A 23,763-nucleotide genomic window follows, 5' to 3' on the forward strand; every position below is an offset into this window, starting at 1 on the left:
ATAAGAACCATTGGCAAAAGAAATATTCACCAATATGTGCCAAAAACATTCAAATTAATATACAAAAAAAATATATAATATGTCTATATTTTTTACACTTTGTTATTTTTTAATAAATTATTATGTACCCTTTGTAGACACAAATCGGGGTTACTCAGCCGAGTTACTCACCAAAGTCAGTGTGGACTCGGGTGAATCACCAACACTGAATCCAAGTTGATAATTTTGCTTTATATGTATGATATTATCATAGAAGTTGTTTGTCGCAATAATAAGGGGATTTGGTGATTAATAGGGTCACAAAGCTCGGGTTTATAGACAATTTGATTGTAATTTTGTGCCCCAAGAATAATCACAACATAAACCAAACATATTTTAAAAGGTACGGTTTGTACAAGATTGCAATATTCTACACTATCCACCATTCGTTTGATTTGATCAGTATAGATTTGACACATCTTTTCAAATAATGAAAGTACATAACATGACATGCCTTTTATGATAGTGTCAATACATGGCATGTCTTTTACGATAGTGCCCAATCTATACCGCCTTTTCATTTCATTGGCTCAAATTTTTGAAAATTTGCTTTCTCGGGTTGACAAGCATGACATCATAATTTTGACATAAATGATTATGTAATTCTACAATTTAACATCCACAAAAATGAGAATTTGTACTGATATTAACAACTGCCCACATGTCTGGGAGGACTTGTAACTGCACTGCTTACAGCTTCTTGCTGTTTAAGGCAATTTTACGTAAATACAAGGGCATGATGATCGTCCTTAAGACGTAAACCATGTGCTAAGCACCTGCAACTGCAATATGGCCCCACATAAAACTGGAGAAGCAACCCTAAAATTGACCGCTATTGATTGCTCATATCTGGTACAAAGCAGAATACTTATGCTAGCGGACCCTGAGATCAGTCAACAGATTTTACAGCCACTCTGGTCAAATTCTACAAATATGGGTAACTTTTGGCAATTATATTCGGGAAAAGTTTATATAGAGCCGAGGCTCTAAACAATCAAATTAGAGCCTACCCTAAAAATTTCACTAGAAAAAGTTTTTTTGATGCCCAAACATCTTCAAATTGATCATCTCAACTTCAAGATACATGGACATGAGAAAAAAAATGGATTTCAAAGTTTTACACAATATATTTGTAACATATTTTTGGACCGTCAATTTTCAAGTTTCATAGATCTGTTGATCTATACTATTTTTGAAGCGTTGAACTTCATAAATAAAAATGAAAATGTATTTTAAGGTTATCACAAAAATTTCCAGTATTGAAACCACATTTCTCGATACTATTTGAAAGGCTCTAATTTGATTGTTTAGGGCCTAGGCTCTATACAAACCGCACCCTATTATAATATTAATAAACAATTTTCCGTACACATTTGGTAAAGAATCTCCACGAGAAGATATGACTTACTTTCACAAAGTTAAAGTACATTTGGAATGCGATGTGTTCCAGACTAATGTCACATGTGTTTGAGAACCATCACCCCAAAGCCAATACCAAGAAAAGTGGCAATGCTAATTCCAAATATGCCAGCAAGAATTCCAGGCATTACAAGAGTCCCCCATCCCTTGGCAGTTGCCATTCCACAGGCTGTTGTAGGGCCACCCACATTGGCATTTGATGCCATCAGCAAGAGCTTCTGATCAAATCCTATCAGTCTTCCAACTCCAAGAATAACAGCAAGATGAACAGCAACCTGGATCGATGCAAAAGCAAAGATACCAGGTGCCGTGTGAATAACATTAAATATGCTCCCACTTGCTCCCAAAACAGCAAAAAAGACCTGTCCATATACATGCCCATGTAATGATTTAACAGTGAAGTATAAATCCATCAAAACCAAATACATTTACTTATTAGGCTTCATTTTATCTTGCTCAGTTACTTTCAGGCTTCATTTATAACAGAAAAACTACAACTCTTCTTTAAAGGTCTAAGTAGGAAAAACAAAGGTAAATCATGTTTCAATATTACTACACACAGGAATGGTTGAACTCGTTTACTATTAGTTCATCATAAAGTATTAAACCGACAGTACTTGGATCAAATTCTTGGCCATGCACTATGCAAACTACTCAGGGAGGCTGTGTACACTGAACAGACAACAGTTTTCTGAGACCGCCATCTTGGTTACAACTAAGGAACCAATACCAGATCTGAACTATCTCCATGTTCTGTCTTGTGTAACTTAAAAAAGGAAGGTCTGACTGTTATCTATGCTTTCAATCTTTTTCATTTGGAAATAACAGCCCAAATATTGTTAAAAGCCATCTTCAAACGGCCAAGGTGATTCGAATTTAAGCATTGTTAGTATCGTTTCCCTTTTATTCTGTTACATCCACACCCAAATCTCTGCTTGCTGGTATTAAGACGCCGTCGCAGAAAATGAACATGAAGGGGTCAAGGTTCCCAACACAATTTTGGGAATTGGCTTTAAGTTTGAGAGCGAATACTAGTTTGGAGACCCTAGTACCTACTGTCATTATAAACTAAATTTCAAGGTGATTTGAAGTCTAAGCATTGTTAGTATCGGGGCCCTTTTATTCTGTTACATCCACACCCAATCTCTGGTTGCTGGTATTAAGAAGCCGTCACAGAAAATAAACATGAAGGGTCAAGGTTCCCAACACAACTTTGGGAGTTGGCTCTAACTTTGAGAGTGAATACTAGTTTGGGGACCCTAGTCGCTACTGTCATTATAAACTAAATTTCAATCTTGAAGATAATACCATTATAATATATGAAAATAACAAGAATAGACATTCTTAAACATCTTATCACCAGGGCAGGCACTGTTTGAAATAAAAACAGGAACTTAGGTAGATTACTGTTTTTTTTTTGTTTGGGAAAGTAAAAATTTCATGAGTGGATATTTAAGGGGCAGCTTTGACAAGATTATCTCGCACCAACGCATCCCTCAGGTAATCTTTTTCTGCCAAAGGTGTTGGCTTAGGTTGTTCAGTGTCTTGGATTTTCGCCCCTATCCAGTACTTCAAGAAAACATCAAATGAACTACAACATCACAAAACTATTAAGCTGAAGAATCAGCCCAAGTAATATTTGTAATTAATGGTCATGGTGCATTTCATTGTGATCCATTGTAGTAAATTCTATACCTCATTATTTGGTGGAATTTGCAATGGATATATTTAATGTTTGTGGACTGATGTGAGATTTTCATGCAAGTGCTCAAGAAGGGTTGAAGCTATGTCTACACAATTTTAGATACTTCGAGTAGTCTTAGGTCCATTATGGTCTAACTCAGGGATGGATCAGGAATGGGAGGGGATCTGTCTTATAAGGCATGCTTACCGAATATGCAAGAGAAACACATGAGGGCTGTGGACATTTGGAAGAAGTGTTTTACATATGGAAATAAATATTTTGTCAGAATTTAATATGAGGACGATATTTTCCTGCTTCAAAATGAGCTGATACTATGCTCCATTCAGAAAGGTTGTTTAGTAAGAGGAACATTTAGACATTTGGTTTTTGATACTTATATTATTTCATATTGACATGTTAATTTTTAAAATTAAACACCTGGACATTTTTTTTATTTATTGTTTATTAATTTGTTTATTCTTTACAACTATGATTAGAGCAATATGTGTTATACATTTATTTAGTATAAAGGAAAGCATGCAACCAGGGCCGTATTATTGAAATGATTTTCTTATTGTAGAGAATAAATGACTAAATCTAAATAGAAATTCTATACCCTTCAGTACAACAATCATTACAAGATGTGCAGCCTTAATTAGCTTTTTTGGAGGTTCAATAGAGCGACAATTTAGTGGGCATCTTGGCACTTTAGAAAATATATGCCAGATAGATTTGTACCAAAGAAACAGTGGTCAAATATAATTTGAATGGGGACCTTGGTATTTTAGAAAATATGTACCAGCGAGATTTGTACTAAAAGTAATAAAAGGGGCTGTTGTGTGACCATTCCTTCTCGATTCTTAGGGGATGTGCACTCTGAAGTTCTAATCTGTCTATTGCTGTTCTAATTTGCGCACTCTGAAGTTCAAATTTGTTTATTTTTCACAATTATGATTAGAGCATTACGTTTTGTACATTTATTTTATTAGTATAAAGAAAAGCATGCAACCAGGGCTGCATTACTGTAATGATTTTCCTATTGTAGAGAATAAAAGACTAAAATGCAAATAGAAATTTTATACCCTTCAGTACAAAAATCTTTACAAGATGTGCAGCCTCAATTAGCTTTTCTGGAGGGTCAATAAAGCAACAATTGAATGGGCATCTTGGCACTTGAGAAAATATGGGCCACACAGATTTGTACCAAAGGAACAGGTGGTCAAATATGATTTGAACGGGGATCTTGATACTTTAGAAAATATGTACTAGAGAGATTTGTACTAAAAGTAATACGAGGACCTGTTGTGTGACCTTTCTTTCTCACTTCTTAGGGGATGTGCACTCTGAAGTTCTAATCTGTAGGTTTTGAAAATGTATATTATGCTCAGGAAGCTATAAATCGGGATCAACATTGTATTGCTTGTTCTAACCTCTAACGTGGACACTAGTCAGCAGACAAATACTGGGGTGATTAAGCGACATGAGATTTGAAGGAAAAGCAACACAATGTGAATATAGAATGGGATGTTAGACAGTTAGCCTACATCAGCAACTTCACTAAATAACCAAACCAAGAAACAGTTTCCTTTCTCTTATGCATGAAATGGCAACTCTGGTAACACTGATGGAATCAAGACATCCTCATTCTAGTTAAGAGAATTCTGCAGACATTCAACTCATTGGAAACCTGCACCCTAGTAGGAATACTCCTGGTCATGAGGTGTGGAAGTAGGAACTGGAAAACAGATTATTTTCAACAAGGATCATGTAACTATGTTTTTGTTAATTTGGAGCCATATAGCCCCAGTAATGTTTCTGAAACTAAGTGGGATCAGTTGGGACCTTTCCAACTTCTTCTGACAATATACACATAAAAAATGCACCAAAGAAATCATGTGTGGGTGCACAGTGCACTTATGCCGCAACCCCACAACAAATTGGCAAGTCACATACTGCACATCTTGCTGATACATTATTATAGGCATATGCATCCACGAATCAATATCTGTATACAATCTTAGATACTTGAAATGGAGATCGTTTTCCACATGGCACAATGCACAACTTTAGCAAAAACATCAGCAATGCATCTGTCATGATAAGCAAACGAGTCACATGTAAATGCAGGACACATTGGTAAATAAGAAAAAGGAAAAGGGAACTTACTCTAGTGTGTGACTGTGATACAGTTTACAAATGAAACACCTAGTCTTGATTCTTAACAAATTTGAAGAATGAAGAGATTATCCTTAGAGGCAAAGTTTTCATGCTGGGAAGTCTCGTAATCCAACATTTCAATATTCAGGTGACATTTTTCACTGATGTGAGCCTATATAGAGTTTCAGCATTCCTTTTATCTCAGTTGGGTCTTGTGCGGATGTGAAAAGATCACAATAAGTGACTTAGATTTGGGCTCTCATAACTACATCCAGTACTTGGAAACTGATTTGACATTTCTGCTGTCTGGTGAAAATGGCTATTGAATTACACACAAGTTCAAGGAAGCCAAATGAGAAGTTCAGTATTGATAGTAGAAAGCACCCTGGAAACTAGAAACTGAACCTAATATAAGCATAATTCTTCATAGATGACTAGCTAGAATTGAATTTACCTGCAATGAAATCAAAGCCATGGATTCTCCAGCAGGTGCAAGAGAGCCGATTTGTTCTGGGAATACTGTTGCCAACATTACCACAATTGCTGTAATGCATGGAATACCTCCACCTTGGATACCAAACAACTTTGCAAGTTGCATTCCAAACTTGCAAATGGCAAGAGATAAACCAAGAGCTGTTGCTGTCTGTCGCACTGGTGAGCTACCAGAATAGGCTTCCTTCTCCCTTTGGCAGTCTGTCAAAAGTGGGATAATAAATGGAGTTACAAGAGTGATCAGAGGAATAAAATGTATCCTGCCAACGTTAAAAATGATTTGGGTGCCATTTCAGAAATATTCGAAAAGTGGAAATAAGAATGACCTGTTTGTTTATTTGGTCCATACACACCTTATTGCTTAAGCTTACACTGTCAACGAATACTTTGATTTTGAACAGATCTTAAGATTTACAGAATCAGTTTGTTTTGAGGAATTACTTTGTAAAAGTTCATTGATTATTTTAATGAACTCGGGAACTAGTCTAATTATAAATGCAGGATTCAAATTTTCAAAATAAATAAATAAATGCCACTCTCCACATGAAATTATAAATATTAAAATCCATTCTAGTTTATTATGGCAAGTGAATAAGAAAAAAGTATTTCGTGTAACATGAAAGGATAAAACATAAAAAGAGCGCAGGAATACCATTTGTTGATGCTGATTTCTCTTGAGGTATTCCAGAAGCTAATCCAAAAAGAAATGTGAAGTATATAGCACAAACAACATTGTCTGCAGCCACTCCTGCAGCCACAACTGTTGGGGATATTCCAAGGGCCTTTGAGACTGCTACGTAATTGATGGCTTCAAATTTAAAGTACAAAAATATGGCACAATTAGCCATGCTAGTTAATGAATTTCACGATGTTCATAAAATGCAACATATTCTATAACACCATCCAAAAGGAATTGATGAAAACCAACTGTGCAATGCATGTGATAAATGCCCATTCGTGTTGCGCGGGCAGGCAGGGCAAGTTATTCAGCACTAAAGGATCTCACACGATGCGTGTGGTGAGTAGGGAATGGTATATGGTTCACAAGAGCAGGAGCAGTGCTTTATGTACAATGCGCATTGGGAAATCTGCAGTATGCAGTGCTTGGTTTGCATTCCATAGTGTGCGGTGTGTGGTGCACATTGAATAACACATTCATTAATGCACATTTAAGATACACAGTGGACAGATGCATTGTGCAGGAGAGCTAAGAACAGTGAAGTTTACTTAATCGAATGGTAGGTGAAGTACAAGAACCTAAGAGACTAAAATAGTAGAAGAAATGGACAAGAAAATGTTCATTGTATGATCAATAATAGCCTTAAGCACCCTATTTACAAAAAGATTTGAACAGAGACATGGCACTCAAAGTTGGTTAAGAAATAGAAAGCAGACTTTGTCCGATCAGGAAATGATCATCTACTGTCATTTAAAATGTCAAAATAGGGAAACACAAAATTCGTATCTGCACACAAGGTAGGCATTTGGATTAATCATAAATGTATATAGCAGTTCAACAATTATCTCAAGTATGCATTTGCTACTAAGGCCATGTATAACCTTACATATTTATTGGACAGGGAAAGGCAAGATTTTGGGCAAGGATACTCATTTGCCTCAATGTATGTATGCTGCTGATCACGAATCAGAAAGTGGAAAGTTGGCACTCCAACCAGTTGAGTTCCCCATGGGACAGCAAAGGAGTTCCAGTCAGCTAAAGGGAGACTCGTAATAATCCATCATCCATGTATAAAGGGATTAATGAGGATTCTCCAGCATCTCATGAGTAATTGCCAGGTCTCTCACATAATATAGGAGCTATCAGTTCATGCAGTTGCTGAGAACTCCTGAAGGAGAATCTGTTTATCGAATTCTAGGAACATACATTATACAGCATATAAGGAAAGTTTATGGCCAACTGAAAGTAGCAAGATTCTAGCATAAAGGGCTGCAGACTAGAGAGGTATGCTCATTTTGCAATGCTCTACATGTGATGGTTGCTTTATCAAATCAAATAATTTTAGCACTGGCAGTGAAGAGAAGTAAAATAACTAGAAACGGTTCAAGCACAAAATCTGAATATATGGAAAGTAATGAATGCTCCAATCTACATGATCCAATTTACAGGGGACTATGTACCGTTTGGGCATGTGGGAGACAAGTGCACAAGAACATATAATACACATAGGGGGAATTTGTCACAATGCATCTAAGATTTTAACTATTTAACATTTTACCCATGTGTTTTTATTTAATTTCAAAATGCCCATTAAAATACACATGATATTGTGTTGTTGGATATTAGAAAAGGAGTATAATGTTAAACAGTCACATAGTATGCCTATATATAGTCTAAAGATTGATAATATATCTAGTTGTTTCTTTGAGTATCCTCCAATTATTTCAAGGCAATATTGCCCTTCTCTTCATAATTCATATTACACTCTCTGCCTTCTTAAATTAATGTTACACCTTGCAACCCCAAGGACTTACCAAAAAAACAAGCTTCGCATAGAGGATAGCTGACGAAAAGATGTAAAAATAAATCATTATTGAACAACACACGTAAAAATTACTAGTCATTGGATATTACTCTCTTCTCTCTTGAAATTGTGTTATGATACCATGTTAAGAATGAGAGAGAAGAAAGAAAAAATAATATTCAAGCACAAAATAAAGTAACTATAGATGTCTTGTTCACTCTGTACAAATCGTGGTACATATATACACAAATCCCGATGGGAGTTACAATACAGGTAGGTCAACATGCAAGGAGCTACAACCATTATGCATAACTGTTACAGCAGTAAATCACCCAAACATGGTAATTGTTACAGCAGGAAAGTCACCCAAATATGATAATTATAGAGGAGGAAAATCACCCAAATATGGTAGAATATTATATACATTATCACCACATGCAGGTTTCCATAATGGGCATGAGTCCCATGCAGGTTTTTGTAATGAGCGCGGGGCCAATAACAGTCCTACACCCCCTCAAGCTGGAGCTTGGTTCTGAATATTACTTTATCTCTCTTCCCTCAGAATGTTGTGGCAAAATGGAAAAACAGAATTGTTAGAAGTGGTGAAAGACATCTAAATAGGAGTGACGGTTCCTAAGATATATTGGGTTGGAGCAATTCTTACTGCTGTCTATGAGGTCAATAGACTGCCTACACTTGTTCTATACGGTGCTTATCCTTTCAAACTTCGCCATCATACACTTCCTTTACTTTCTCTTCCACCAAAACTTTTGTTTGTCTCTTCTTTGTGCATACCCTAGGGCCGGACTGGGAACAAATTGAGACCTCAATTTACTAGATATGTGTTCCTAGGATACTCAAACTCTCAAAAAGGATACAAGTGCTATTGTCCGAAAAGTAAAGAGTAATATGTTTAACAAAAATGTTACCTTCTTTCATAATATATCCTATTTTTCTTCCCAGGGAGATTTGATATCCACTATGCCACCTAACAATCCTATTCCTCTTTTAATGATGACATATAGTTGCAGTAATCCAACCAAGGAACACGTGGAATCTATTGAGAAACAGCTAAATGTGTGCACTGAAAAAAGAACAAGGGGAAGTATGATGTAAACGACCAACCCCAACTTATTGACTCGTCAGGTAATTGTCGGGTACCTGCTCAGCTCAATTTACCTATTGCCCTAAGAAAACAAAAAAAGACGTCCTTCCCATACAATCAGTAAGTTTGTTTCTTATGCTTCACATTCACCTTCATTCCATGCATACCATTGCTCTACTTTCTCTGCTCTGATGCCCACCAAAGCTGCAAATGCATGGGCTCATCCACAATGGAAAGCAGCCATGATTGAGGAATTGAGTGCCTTAGAGAAGCAGCGAATTGGGGATATTAATTAATCGGCCAGAGGGATAACATGTAGTAGGATGCAGGTGGATGTATAACCTAAAGCACAAACCAGATGGTTCCATTGAGAGACACAAAGCTCGTCTAGTGGCTAAGGGTTTTATACAGTTATATGAGGTTGACTATAAGGAGACTTTTAGTCCTGTAGCAAAACTAAAATCAGTAGGTACTTTTATCTATTGTAGTAAACAGGAAATGGTCACTCCACCAATTAGATGTAAGGAATGTCTTTCTTCATGGAGATCTGCAAGAAGTGTATATAGCATTGCCACATGGGTTTTATCCTTGGGGGAAGAAAGGGAAGGCTTGCAAATTGAGAAACACTATATATGGATTGAAATTGTCACGTCGGGCTTGGTTCAAAAAATTCAGTAAGGCAATACGTCAGTTCGGATTTCAGACAAGTGCTTCTAATCATTTTGTATGATTCTCATTCTACCACGATACTGATCGTCTATATGGATGATATAGTACACATAGAAAATAAGGATCACGAGATTCAAAAATTGAAAAATTTCTTGGGTGGTGTTTTTGACGAGTCAGTTTATGCACGCACCATGCTCCCATCACCTGGAGGCCGTTCATTGCATTTTACGATTTACAAGGTTTCTGGTTGGGTATTCTCTTGATCAACAATCTAACAATGGCTACTTTATGAGAGTGGGTGGTAATTTAGTCACCTGGAAGAGTAATAAGCAGAGTGTTGTAGCTTGATTTTCAGCAAAAGCCAAGGGCCGAACAATGCGACAAGTGAAACAATTTGGCTCCGTTCTGTTCTTCAAGAGATGGGTGTTAATGTATCAGCTCTTATTCTGCTACATTGTGATAATCAAGAGGCAATTATATTGTCTGAAATCCTCATGAAAGAACCAAGCATATTGAGCTTGACTATCACTTCATTAGAGAAAGGTCACTTCAAAGACAATATGTACTCCTTTCCATTCGCTCTAGCTTCTAAGAACCAATTGGCAGACATACATATCAAGGCCTCTAAGCGAGTTGGACTAATGGATACTTTGGACAAGCTAGGCATATATGATATATATGCTCCAGCTTGAGGGGGAGTGAAATATGCATGGGCCTCATGCCTATTATGAAAGCATACATGCGGTGATAATGTGTATAATATTCTACTATATTTTGGTGATTTTTCCTATTGTAACAGTTATCATATTTGGGTGATTTTCCTGCTATAACAGTTACCAAATTTAGGTGATTTCCTGCAATAACAGTTATGCATAATGGTTGTAACTCCTATGCATGTTGACCTACATATATAGTAACTCCCTAGGTATCTGTGTATTTTATAGGGCACATTGCCTTGTGATTTGTATATAGTGAAAAAATACATCTATATTTACTTTATCTTGTGCTTAAATATTACTTTCTCTTCTCTCTCAATATTAATAGTAACAATAAAGAAATTAGGAAAAACGATCTGGGTGAAATGCATCAGTTTTTATATGCCAATGTTTTTGAGACAACAGAGTCAGATAATTCTAAAAAAGGATTTAATTGTAAAAAAAGGGTCATAATGTTACAATCTCTAGAATACATATTGTAATTATGATGAAATATTTTAGTCACAATCAAGACCACCATCAGTGCAACCAAAGAAATGACCTCATACACTTATGAATGCAAGCATCAAACTAGTTCCATATAGAGATATACATAATAATGGTGAAAATCCATGGCTAATCTCATCTAAATTACCTCCACCTATATAACTACTCATAAGAGCTGCAGCAATTTTCCAGCTATCATTACCAAGAGACCGCATAGGTACCAGCAGATACGCTACAACTGTTCCAATTGTTGTTGCAACTGTTACAGACAGAACATTATTTATAAACATCATCAACTGGGCCTGTTTAGACAAAGGGGGAAGAACATTAATCAGGAAAGTAGTGGACTATCATCAACAAAAAAAAAATTCAATAAAAAAAAAATATATGAAGTTAATATTCACCCTTCACCCTTAGAAAACATAAAAAAGACAAAGGTTATATCGAAATCAAACAGTATCAAAAGCTACAAATAGTATCAGCTAGACAAAGGTTACATTGAAATCAAACAGTATCGAAAGCTACAAATAGTATCAGCGAGAGAGCATGAAGTATCAATTCTGCAGTTTATTCTTCTACCAAGATTTCCCTTTCAAAGAATAACAAGGTTCGGAGTGCTTTTTGAGCATTAATCAAACACAAATGGAAAATGACCAAGCAAAAGTCCAAGATATGAACGGGATAAGGACCAAGCGATCGTTAGGCACATAGTGGCTTGATAGACAGTGGAATAATATGAGGGTCAAGGGACATGTTTCCAGGACACATTTGTAAGATACAACTCGAATATCATGCATGGGTTATAACATAATCAGGACTTGCCGTACAGCCTCAATACACCTTGAAAGCCCTGCAGCCGGCCACCAGATATCTTAAAGACTAGACCCAGTCAAAGGCTATCAAAACATCTCAATATGAGATCAAACTATGGGAATTATATCCTCGTAGTCATTATATGCTTCTCCACTTGATATTGGAGAAGTGTGGATATATATTGATACATCTTGAGAGACTCCATTTGTTGATACATCTTGAGAGACTCCATTTGTCAAGGGGGCTTTGATGGCCAGATCTTGTGAACCTCATCACTTGTGTCAAAATGAGGTGAAACTTTGCAGAAATCCATATTGGGGCCTTATATACCTTTGGTCAAAGAACAATATAAATACACATTATCTGATACATCTCCTCCATCTATAACTACGGATATGCCCTGACCAACAGACCCCCTCATGATAATGGGGACTGATATGAAATCTTTGGGACAATCATAATTGGGGTGTGATATCCCTCTTCCCAAAGTTGCAATGCATTTGGAGATGATTTGACCCCTCAACAGCAATCAAGGCCTATATCCACATGCTGCCAGGCACATATACAGTAGTCAGGATGACCTCCGGTAACTAAAATCGAGATATCTTCCAATCTATAAGGAGTTTTCTCATAAGACCTACTAAAATCGAGATATCTCCCAATCTATGAGGAGTTTTCTCATAAGACCTGAGGAACACTGAGTTGCCTAACTTAATTCCCCATCAACCATGGGAGAGTGGCATCCTAAAAATATCCCATGTGAAAGTGGTTGAAACAAAAACAGTGGTCATCAAAGAGTCTCAGAACTTAACCACCCGATAAGGAGTTCTCTCACCAAATTTTGTAGAGATGTTCCTCATAAGCTCCTCTACAGGGTCATCAAGCTCTCAGGGTCCATAATTCCCTACGATGAAAACAGTTCAAACCGCAATGGTCTGATATGCTACCCAAATCTACAACAAAAAGGTCAACTTCACAAAGTATATCTCCCTCGTCATTGTTCCCTTTAAGATCAAATTTAGATCATGGAATTCCTCTTTGAGTCCTCTGTCTCCATGTCAAATTCCATTATCCATAGGCTTCTCCATCAGGAAGTGACAACAGATGAAGCAAGACATGCTCAAACAGGCAAAGTGGCTTTACCAATGGAGGCAGTCGAGATTGTGGAATCCCTATATTTACTCGCGGTAAGATCAAGTCAAAATGGGGTTGTTATATGTTAAGATTCAAATTTAATTCAGAAGGAGATCAAAACCGATCAATATGAGCCCATAAGGAAGATTTGAATTTAAATCAGATTGGGCTTTATCTTATAAAACCAACACATGAGAGAGTGGCGTCAACCACTTGATCTTCGGATAAACTCTACAATATTCAGGGTGATCATCTGAAAATTATTCATGCAGATAGGAAAGGGGACTGATCCCTGGAGAGTCTTGCGTGAATCTACAAATCAGTAAAGAGAGAAAGCGACATCCTACTTGAAAAAGATACATCTGCATGTCTGAACAGAGAGAGAGTAAGCCCCTTGATAGTGTTCTTGTCCCTGGGGCATAGAAATATAGACGAGAGAGATATACTCAACGTACAAACTCACTCCAAGCCCAAATCAAGATGGAGCAGGATTTGGACGACAACTATATGGGACATCATGTGTCCCCTCGAAGTTTATATTTTTCCTTCAAAAGTCCGTATATGCCTTAAGAACCGAATCAAAGGTGTTTGAGTCTGTATAACGACCTGATGTAACTGTAACAGGGATTGAAAGTCCCTGGAACTCTTCACAAACCCTATCCACACGTAAAAAACACTTATTTTTCCATTTATGAAAATAGGGGTGACTTTGTTCCCCTGATGTGTTACCTTTTTTATGGCTTTAATAAATATGGAGTCATACCTATATATAATTTCACTGACACATTTTTAGGAGACAAAACAACTTCAGTAAATAGAAAACTTTATAGATTTTGACAATTATCACCCCTTTAACAGAAGACAGCTCCCCCATTTCACTAATAAGCAAGATGAAGCAATAAAAAAATAATTGATCTGTAAAATTAGAAAATTTCAAGAGACTTCAAAACTATTCTCGTATTATTAGAATGGAACAGCTAGTGGTTAGTGATGCAGATAGAGTGTAAGGTCTGGCAGCTAGGAAACCTAGGAATCATTTTGTAGCATGGATGAGAACAAAATCATTGTTTTAAAAAACAGCCCACCTTGACACCTAAGCAGCACCTTGAGGCAGAGTAAGGCCCTAAGTGACTCACCTCTACCCAAAGTGAGTACCCTAGCATCCTATCCGAGGGCAGAAATAGGCCCTAGAGCAGTAGCAAAATTGTACCTTCCCCTGTAGAAAAAGGGGATAAAAGCATTTGGAGGGTACTATAACTCCCCAAAACCCATTTTTGAGCTTTTAGATGAGAAAACCACTTTAAAAACAAAGATTTAAGCTGTTTTGAAGAACAAAAGGTTTATGGGCTATGTCAAATTCTTTTCAAAACCAAAATGGCTATAAAACGATTAGTTTAAACTTGAAAGTGTGCACGAAGGTGTTTTCGCAACCAGGGCACGGCAAGTTAAGCCAATTTAATTAGGTTTTCAAGGCTCAGTTTACTTTGATTCTGGGTGTCTTTCTTAATACATTTCAAAATTGGGTTTTTGCTTTTTCTTTTTTTTCCAGGTTCCTTTTTAGCTTTCTTCTTTTTACATTATTTTTTTTTACCAAGTTTGGGTTTGGGTTGTTTTAGCCTTTATCTCGATTAGGTTTGGGTTTGTGTTTGTTGAAAATTCTCCAAGTTTCGTTCATGGTTTCATGAATTTTTGTCTTTCTTAATACATTTCAAATTTGGGTTTATGCTTTTTCTTTTTTTTCCAGGTTACTTTTTAGCTTTTTCCTTTTTACATTATTTTTTTTTTACCAAGTTTGGGTTTGGGTTGTTTCAGCCATTATCTCGATTAGGTGTGGGTTTGGGTTTGTTGAAAATACTTCAAGTTTCATTCATGGTTTTATGAAATTTTTCTGATTTCAAATTTCGATTTTGGAGATGCTTTGGTTAATGTAAATTTTTTTTAGTTGAGTTTGTGTTTCTTTACGACTTTCTTCAAGATTGAGTTCTGGTTTTAATGACTTTTTTCAGTATTTGTGTATTTGTTTAGTGATTCTTCCTGGTTTTGAATGTTGAATTTAGACCTTCTGGTTTTTTAAATTCTTGGGAATATTATAGATCCCCAATTCAACTTTCTAGACATCCTACTCCCAAAAACATTTTGTATCGCACCCTAAACCCCAATATTGTTTTTTTATATTTACCCCCAAATTCAAAAGGTCAATGGATTTAAGACAAAAATGCCCTTAATTTTTCTCTTCTCCTCTATTTTGGGGTCACGTGACTCTCTCTACCCACACTCTCTCTCCCAAAGTAAAAACCTATTCTCTTCTGACTAGCCTATGCAAAGTGACTCTGTGATTCTGTCTAATACTACGGGGGAAGGTTAGCCCATTAGAAGTAAGCAAAAATAAGAAAGAAGATATGAAGAAATATGAGGAAGACCAAGGTGGGCTAAACTAGAAATAGTATGCAAGGTTAGTTTGGAGAAGAAGCCTCGCACAAGGGGGCTGATGGATTCTTATGTATTCCCGATCCCGAGGTAGTGGGAGAGGGAAAGAAAAAAAAGCAAACTACTATAGAAAACTTCTTCATGAAGATGCAAAGAAGTTTGATATGCCAATATATATAGACATATGTACCAAGCGAGCATTTCTTTCAATAGCAAAACGAAAAAAGAAGATATGAAGAAATATGAGGAAGACCAAGGTGGGCTCAACTAGAAATAGATGCAAGGTTAGTTTGGAGAAGAAGCCTCGCACAAGGGGCCTGATGGATTCTTATGTATTCCCAATCCCGAGGCAGTGGGAGAGGAAAAACAAAAAGCAAACTACTATAGAAAACTTCTTCAGGAAGATGGAAAGAGGTTTGATATGCCAATATATATAGACACATGTACCAAGCGGGCATTTCTTTCAATAGCACTAGCTTAGAAAAGCATCAAAGTTATGTTGGAAGCAAGGGGCAGTTTAGGCCCGGATCAAAGGGCCCCTAAACCATAATGAGCTCAAGGAGCCCTTGCTTAAGAAGGAGGTGGAGCTCACAAATGAGTATCTAAAGACCCATAGAAATGCATAACCAGAAGTATGAGATGAAGAAGAGGGAGAGAAGTACCATCAGCATTATGGTGAGTTGTCCAATGCAACAATGTCTTTTAAGTCCATTGGTGAATTTGAGGAAACACATAATGCAGTGTTCATTTAGCATAGTGGATTAGTATATAGAGGATGTGAGTGAGTAGCACGTCATCCAGGTGGTTAGAGATATGGCTGCAGCTAATGTGTCAATTGACACACTATTATGAAGAAAAGGCCTCATATTTTGGACAAAATGACTAGCTCAGGATTATGTTCATCTGTGAAAATGGACCAAGAGTAAGTAGGCCAAGTATGCAAAGGGGGGTGTCTAATATTATTTTGCAACCCCAATTTTGGAATGTAAGCATTTGATCTTTCAATGAAAGTATTGCACTTGGTGAATAGTGAGAAGGAGCCACCTATGCGTCATATTTACAAGGCAATGGAGGTTGCCAAGTATATGGTCTGATAGGAGAAAGTATTCACCAGCTGGGAAGATCGTAGATTAAAAGTGGAATAGCAGGCCAACTACATAGGATGCAGAAAGAAGTTTCTCATCCCTCAATACCTTTTGTACTGATTATGAGATTACTTCCAAGGTTTGGATCATGGATGGGTCTAATATGTCAACATGATGACACTCAACATCATCATGGAACTCCAAGAAATCATACCAATAGAGTTGAATATGTATAAGTTCCCAATGGAATCACCTGGCATGATATGGCAATAACAGAAAGGATGAAACTTAATCCAAGTAAACTTTGTGCTTACTTTAGCAATGTGAATTTGTGACATGATTCCCTAAGTTATATATTACTAATATAGTATGACACTATTACTGCCATACCTATAAATATCTTTAACAAATATTCATTGCTATATAATGCAGGTCTATGGTGTGAAACAAATGGGGGAAAAGCCAAGCACTTGCAGACGTTTATTGTATATGTTCTGTAGCTCATCTAGTTCCAAATGCAGCCTTAGCTCATTTGAGTTGGCTCTTTTTCAACTTACATTGTCTTTTAAATACAATATGCCTTAACTTGCATTAGTTTCTCTAAATCATGCACCCATGCATTACCCAGCAGTCCATACAAACAAGAAAGCATATGCAAGCAAAAGAGACTGAACGACCTTCTATATCATTAGGATAATCAAAGGTTGAAGGAGCCTTTTTTTATGATAAGAGGTTTAAGGAGCTCCATCAAGAACAATTTCATTTCAGACCCATTGTCGTGAGAAATATGGATGATTTTACAGAGTGGGTGGATGATGTTGGAGAGGATCAAGTGTTCCAAGGAAAGGATTTGAGCTGTAAGGACGCTAGATCTTCAAGTAAGAGCTTCAGGGCAACAGACGAGGAGGCTGACTTAGAGGAGACAAAACAGGATGAGCACTCTGTTGAGAAGGGGGATGACTCTGGTGGATCATAGTGATAATGGAGATGGTGGTGATGCTTGTGATGAAGTTGTGGACCTTGATGATGAATCTAAATTGGTAACATGAAATTTGGCTTCTTATTTTTGTTGTTTTGGATCTTGGGAGGGGACTCACAGATCTTATGAGATTTGTCTTGTTTGTATGGTGACTATGTTCTATCTGTCTCTAAGGCCTTATGCAGCAATGGTCCACATTCACAATGTTTTATGGCTAATTATTCTTTTTATTACAAGTTCAACTTGAAAGTTTGCCCAAGTTACAATCTTCTACAATACTGAATTTAAGTTTCAATCTTTTAGATTTCTAATAATACAAGTCTCAAACTCCTACATGTCTGCATAACAAAGGCACACAAAACAAGTAGAAAGTCTAAAGCGTTGTATTGATGCCAAGGTTCAAGAGGAACCTCCGTGCTTCAGAAATCCCTGACATGGGCGCTTTGTGGAAAGGGATAAAATGATTTGGGCACCAAGTCCTTCATGTATTTTCTGAGTCCTCTCTATAAAACGCTTTGAACCCAAACAATAATACCCCAGTCACATCCAACAAGCACTGGTTTACACCAGCCCCAACCAAGGTTCAGGCATTCAATTGGTTGATAAGCTCCAGCGATGCCCGCACAGCAGACTAGATTAAGAGGAAAGAGGTTCATTTAGCCAAATGATGTAATTGTGCGTAAAGGGACTGAAGAAACTGTAGACCAGTTCTTCCATCACTGCCATAGAGCACCCCAGATTTGGTCTGTCAATCTTCACCTCTTTAAGTATGTGGGGCTTACAGCTAAAACTGTGCAACAGAATTTCTTGGTCTCTTTCTCACCGCCTTTCCCAGCTGCAGGACTGTTATTAGAGCAAGAATTTACTGTGGCTTCAACATGGGCCACCTGGTTGGAGCTCAACCTGTGCATCTTCGAGAACAGGGAATCTTAATGAGAGGCCATCAAAAAGACAATATACACTGTCACCTTTTGGGCCCCAGAACCCAAAGAATTTTAGGGACCTTTTGTGACTGCAGATTTCATTCAAAACTAGAATGTCCTTCTTAGAGTGGGGCTTTTGATCGATCCCAGACCCAATCTCTGTCACAAGCCTCAACTCATGTTTGCCAAACTTAATTTCAATAGCTGCTCCCTTGGGAACCCAGGCCCGGCACGTATCGAGGCATTTGAGAAATAATTCGACTAATTTGTTACGATCCTATTTTGGTTTCATAGCCACAGCAAATTCCACTTTGGCTGAAGCAAAAGCACTGTTGGAAGGTCTTAAATAATATGAAAGGAGGTAGTACACCTCCCTTCTGGTGGAATGGGAAATGTCTTGGGTTGCGCCCCAAGATCTGCCCGTAGCATATGCAACAAGTTTCTTACCAAATTTAGGCACAGAAAATTCCACATTGGCCAAAGCAAAAACACTGGTGGAAGGTCTTAAAGAATATGACAGTGGGTGGGGCTTCAACCTTCTGGTGGAAGGGGACTCAAAGAACATCATTAGTTGGATCACAAGATCTAGCCCGTGCCCCAGGCATAGGGAACAAATTTTCAACCAAATTTTTTAGGATTAGTAACGCATTGCAAGCCACCTTTAAACACACATGGCATGAGATCAATGCAAATGTGGAATGCCCTTGTGAAAATAGTGTAGTTAGAAGCAAATTTGTAGTTGACAATTTTGTTTCATTTTTTGTACAAACCATTTTTGAACAAATACTGTCACATATAACCTGCATATTTTATTCATTAATACAAAGAGTAAACTTCCTCAAACAAAGTCTCGAACATTTTTAGTAAAGTTCATAATGGAAGGTTTGGTATGAAATCCAAATTTAACCCCCCCCCCTCTCATCAAAAAAAAAAAAAAACTCTATTTGGGGCACCTCATTCATGAGGTACATGCGTAGGCAGCCAAGACGCCTTCCACTTTTAAAAAGTTAGACAAAGTAAAATAAATATGATAATTAGCACTATGAAAAGCACCAGGCAACTTGAGATAATTTTGGGTACCAAGAGGTGCCAGGAGCTACCAGAGATTCCAAGGGAAAAGAATTATTCGGTGGGCTGATAACGAAGTTCTTATCTCCATGGTGGATTAGACAAATTATGGCAGAACATTGGGGCGGAAGTTGTCAAGCTTTATGAAAATAGGTTGATTCTATCTGACAAGACCTAGAGTACTAATAAGAGCAGATACTTTGGCTAGTGACGGAGTAGGGCCCATGATTGCTTGCTTCTGTTAACCCTTGCTTTAAGGTCTGTTTGAGATGCCTCCTTGATATTTCTTAATTACTTCATTGTTTACTTTTTACTTCTACACTATCATTACCTTGTCAAAAAAAGTAAAAAGGATAAAAAAGCTGGGTGCTAATGCCCGAGACCTGTGGCAGTGGCTGGAACTGCTAGACCATGTTGGGCCACCGCATCATGAGGTGCAGTGGATGTGTATGGCTTATCTTCAAGGCCTGGCTGCAGTGTTATCCAATTTAAACCGATTGTTATCCAAGTTGCTTTGGGTGGCTCCTCATTTTTGCCAGGAAAGGGAAGTCTTCAGCTCTTTGCAGATTCAGGGGAAGCCTTTTGGGTGTATTCTAAAAGAGGGAAAAAAATCAAAAAATATGTATAAGTAGGCATTTAGGTACATATTTCAAACCATAAGGTATACTTTTCCCACAAGCTCGATCTGTTGCACTCATACTCCTCCTCCACAGAGTCATCTGTCAGAGAATCCAATTTCTTCAGGGGCATCCTATGTGTACTAACACTAAACTGAATCTATCCCGGGAAAGATATTTCAAAGCATAAGGTATACTTTTTAAACTTTTATAGGTAACGAAGGCATTTTGCATCTCTTTTTCTTTTTCTTTTTTTGGAAAGAGGTAATCTTTTCCAAAATTTTAATTATCTTGTAGGTAGTTTTACATAGTTATGAATATATAAAAGGACATATTTTACATTAATAGCGATTTTTTATAATTATGAGGGAGTGACTCGCTTCACTTTAGTTTAGGGGCTGCAGCTGAAGACTTTGGCCAATGTGGCCAGAGCGAAACAAATTTGATAATATTGATTTAGACACTCTCATTTTCAAGTGTCGGATCCACACCAGCAATTCTTTTACGGGGGCATCATATAAAAGAAGAAAAAAAGAAAGTGGGCAACATGCCTCACTATGCTTGTGTGTGCCCATGCCTTTACTTCTTTCACTCTACAATCATGTGGAAGGTTCTTTAAGCATCTTGTCTGGGTACCATTTGATGTTAGAGAAGCACAGTGGTTCAAGGAAAGCTGCCCTTCAACAGGTACCAACATGGACTTGAAAATTGCTTCAAAGGACAAAACGTTGATGCAGAAAAATCAACTTCCCATAAGAGTGATGGGACATACATGCACATGCAAGCGCACACGCACACACACACACACACATACCAAGAAAAAAGCATGCGAGAAAACACACATAATTACAATGTAAATAACATAAACACCAGAATAAAGTACAAGATAAATAACTCCTATCAGCAAAAAAAATAATACAAGTCTAAGGTACATAGACTACTTTACAAGGTAGCATTGAGGATTAATCAAGAGTGCCATATTCACTTTAGAAACCCCTTTCAATCAAGGGAAAAACAATTCTCTTTTCAAGAACACTTAGAGGCAAGTCAGAATGATTTGCTAATGCACTTGGGGACATAACCCAATAAGCCAATAAAAGAAATGGAAATAGAAAAGAAAATAGGGAAAGAATGGTTCTCATGTTGTGAAATGATTGCTATTTCTATTCCTATATTTTTGGAAGTCCCATTTGTATGGGGTTTGAATCCATGAAGATAGGAAGGATCGCATGATTCTTGTTGGAGAGAGAGACTTTCGTAACTCCTAAAAAGGTAGGGAGATAGAGATGGGTCACGTAGGTGTTATCTTGGGTTCCTCTTTATAAAGTGTTTTTGCAGAGAGAGAAAATATATGCAAGGAAAAAGCAGTCTTTGAGTTGGTGTTCTAGAGAGAGAGATTTTAAACTCTTGTATTCTTCATGCTTGTGTGGGTTTTTTTTATTAGTGGAAGAGAGTTTTGATGCCCCGTGGATGTCGGCAATTTGCCGAACTACATAAATCTTGACAGGTAGCAAACGAATTGTACAGAAAATGCACACTACGAAATCTCCAGCATTTATACAATTGGGTGATAAGTTGGACTATTAGAGAACTTGAAGATATATTCCCAAATGGTAGCAGTCTACCCCCATTATTACCATTGATCATCATCATCATTTTAGCCTTTTTCCAATTAATTGGGCGGCTACATGAATCATAGTTCTCCATTCAACACTATTAAAGGTCCTATCCTCAGTGAGGCCATAAGTCCCCATATTTTTTCGGACTACTTCCAACCACATCTTTTTGGGGCTACCCCTTGCCCTTTTCAGTCCTTCCACTTGAACTAACTCGCACCTCCTAACAAATGTTGTACTTGGTCAGCGCGACACATGACTAGCCCACTTAAGTCTACTCCCTCTCTCATTCTATCACCTGTTGGTGCCACGCCTAAATTCTCTCAAATAGATTCATTTCGAATTCTATCCCTTCTTATCTTGTCACTCATCCATTTCAACATCTTCATCTCTGCTACACTCATTCTATGGGTATATTGTTTTTTATCCGCTCAACATTCCGCCCCATAGAGCCCCCGTTATTGCCATTAAAGTCGATATTTCCCTTCATGAAATATTATTTTGTTTTAACATAGAAGCCCCTTTAAACAATCAAGCAAATACATTTCACATGTCCATATAATAAATAAATACTCATAAGCTTCAATGAGCATGGAACCACCAAACAAAAAAATAAAACTGAACAACATAAAAACCAAAAATAAATCAAAAGAAGCAAAAAATTTGAGAAAACAAAGCATCACCTGATCCAAGCCAGAAGGCCAATAACAATTTCCCAGTAGATTGCATAACTCTCCGAAGATCAGCTTTGAAGAGCAGAAGAGGAACAGAAAAAGGGAGCAAATACTCCATTACAATCGAGTAAGCAGGAGCTTCACACCCCACAATCCCCAAATTACTAGCTGCTAACCCCACCAATGTGCTAACCAAAGCTGCACTCAAAGCACTCCCAATCTTCGTGTTCTTCTCCGACCTCCAAAAACAACGCAATAAAAAAGAAAATCAAGAAACTAAGAAGAAAAAAGAAATCGTTTTTACGAGCCGAAAAGAAGAATATAGAGGAAAGAAATGAGATACCAGAGTCCAAAAGCTCCAGCAGAGAAAATGGCGGTCCATGTCCCCCAGTGATCATTCGGAGAGATGAGAGGGAGGTTTTGGGGGGGGAAGATGAGACGAAAGTTGAACTGAGCTCGGGTTTTCAGTGATGGAAATTGAGAGGGTTTCTGTGAAGTTGGAGGAGAGGCGGTAGTATGTTGCCATGAGGAGAGAGAAGAAGGGAAGTGATGAAGTCTAAGGGGAGGGATGAGAGAGAGAGAGTTAATGTTGTTGTTAGGAATGAGTAGAGGGGAGCATTTAGTGGTGTTTAAGAGGGGTTGAGAGAGTGTCTGGAAGAGACCGATAAATGCCATGAATGGAGATAAAAGGACTCTCTGGGAGTTAATTCCTCGTTGTTGCAGACATGAAAGAGTGGAGATAGAGAGCGTGAGTGAGACAGAGAATTAAAGAAAAAAGTTTGTTCAAAATGCCATGAATGGAGGAGATAAAGGGACTCTCTGGGCTCTGGGCTCTGGGCGTTTAGAAAACGTCCTTAACGGATCCCACCAGAGTAAGAAACATAGGGAAAATTAGCGTTAAGGACGAATAGGGCCGAGAAAGTGAAAAAATATTATTAAGGGCCAACAGATTTCATGCTCCTCAAAGAGCATACTCTCACTTATTTATTTATTTAGGTAAATTTCAATTTAAGAGAATGTCCAGGATTTCAAATTTTGGGAGGTAACCTTCTCCATCGATGTAATAAACTCAATAAGAAAAATCCTCAATTTGTATTTTTACAGGCTCAAAAAAAAAAAGGAAAAAAAGTTTATACAAGGGCGAGGCCCCAATCAAATTAAGGCGCACCTAAAAATT

The 23,763-nt window shown here is 37.5% G+C and overlaps 1 protein-coding gene across 9 annotated transcripts; it reads right to left on the minus strand.

Moving 5' to 3' along the window:
* Positions 1-598: 598 nt before the first annotated feature.
* On the minus strand, positions 599-23,585 carry LOC18424385 (uncharacterized). 9 transcript variants are annotated; one of them, XM_088845924.1, is made up of 7 exons: positions 22,930-23,585; positions 22,596-22,825; positions 11,399-11,552; positions 6,444-6,599; positions 5,754-5,992; positions 1,448-1,820; positions 599-922 (listed from the first exon to the last, which is right to left on the minus strand). In XM_088845924.1, exons 3-6 carry the CDS (start codon positions 11,541-11,543, stop codon positions 1,497-1,499), a joined length of 864 nt encoding a protein of 287 aa, XP_088702050.1. In that variant the 5' UTR covers positions 11,544-11,552; positions 22,596-22,825; positions 22,930-23,585; the 3' UTR covers positions 599-922; positions 1,448-1,496. The 9 variants fall into 9 exon arrangements, 8 of the variants coding, with proteins under 8 accessions (XP_088702050.1, XP_020517201.2, XP_088702048.1 ...); XM_020661542.2 differs by having other exon boundaries at positions 11,399-11,509; positions 22,930-23,568; XM_088845922.1 differs by having other exon boundaries at positions 11,453-11,509; positions 22,930-23,540.
* Between the last annotated feature and the right edge of the window lie 178 nt (positions 23,586-23,763).

This window comes from Amborella trichopoda, chromosome 9, assembly GCF_054954075.1.
Source record: "Amborella trichopoda isolate Santa Cruz 75 chromosome 9, AtrichopodaSantaCruz75HAP2 v2.0, whole genome shotgun sequence".
Lineage (NCBI taxonomy): Eukaryota > Viridiplantae > Streptophyta > Magnoliopsida > Amborellales > Amborellaceae > Amborella > Amborella trichopoda.

Excerpts from the sequence above, each read along its gene's own strand:
- LOC18424385 (XM_020661542.2), bottom strand. The coding sequence starts at position 23,261 with ATGGCATTTATCGGTCTCTTCCAGACACTCTCTCAACCCCTCTTAAAC. Across the intron at positions 11,510-22,595 it reads GGCCTTCTGGCTTGGATCAG|TTGCAACAACAATTGGAACA; the intron begins GTGATGCTTTGT and ends TGTCTGTAACAG. Across the intron at positions 5,993-6,443 it reads GAAATCAGCATCAACAAATG|ACTGCCAAAGGGAGAAGGAA; the intron begins GTATTCCTGCGC and ends CACTTTTGACAG.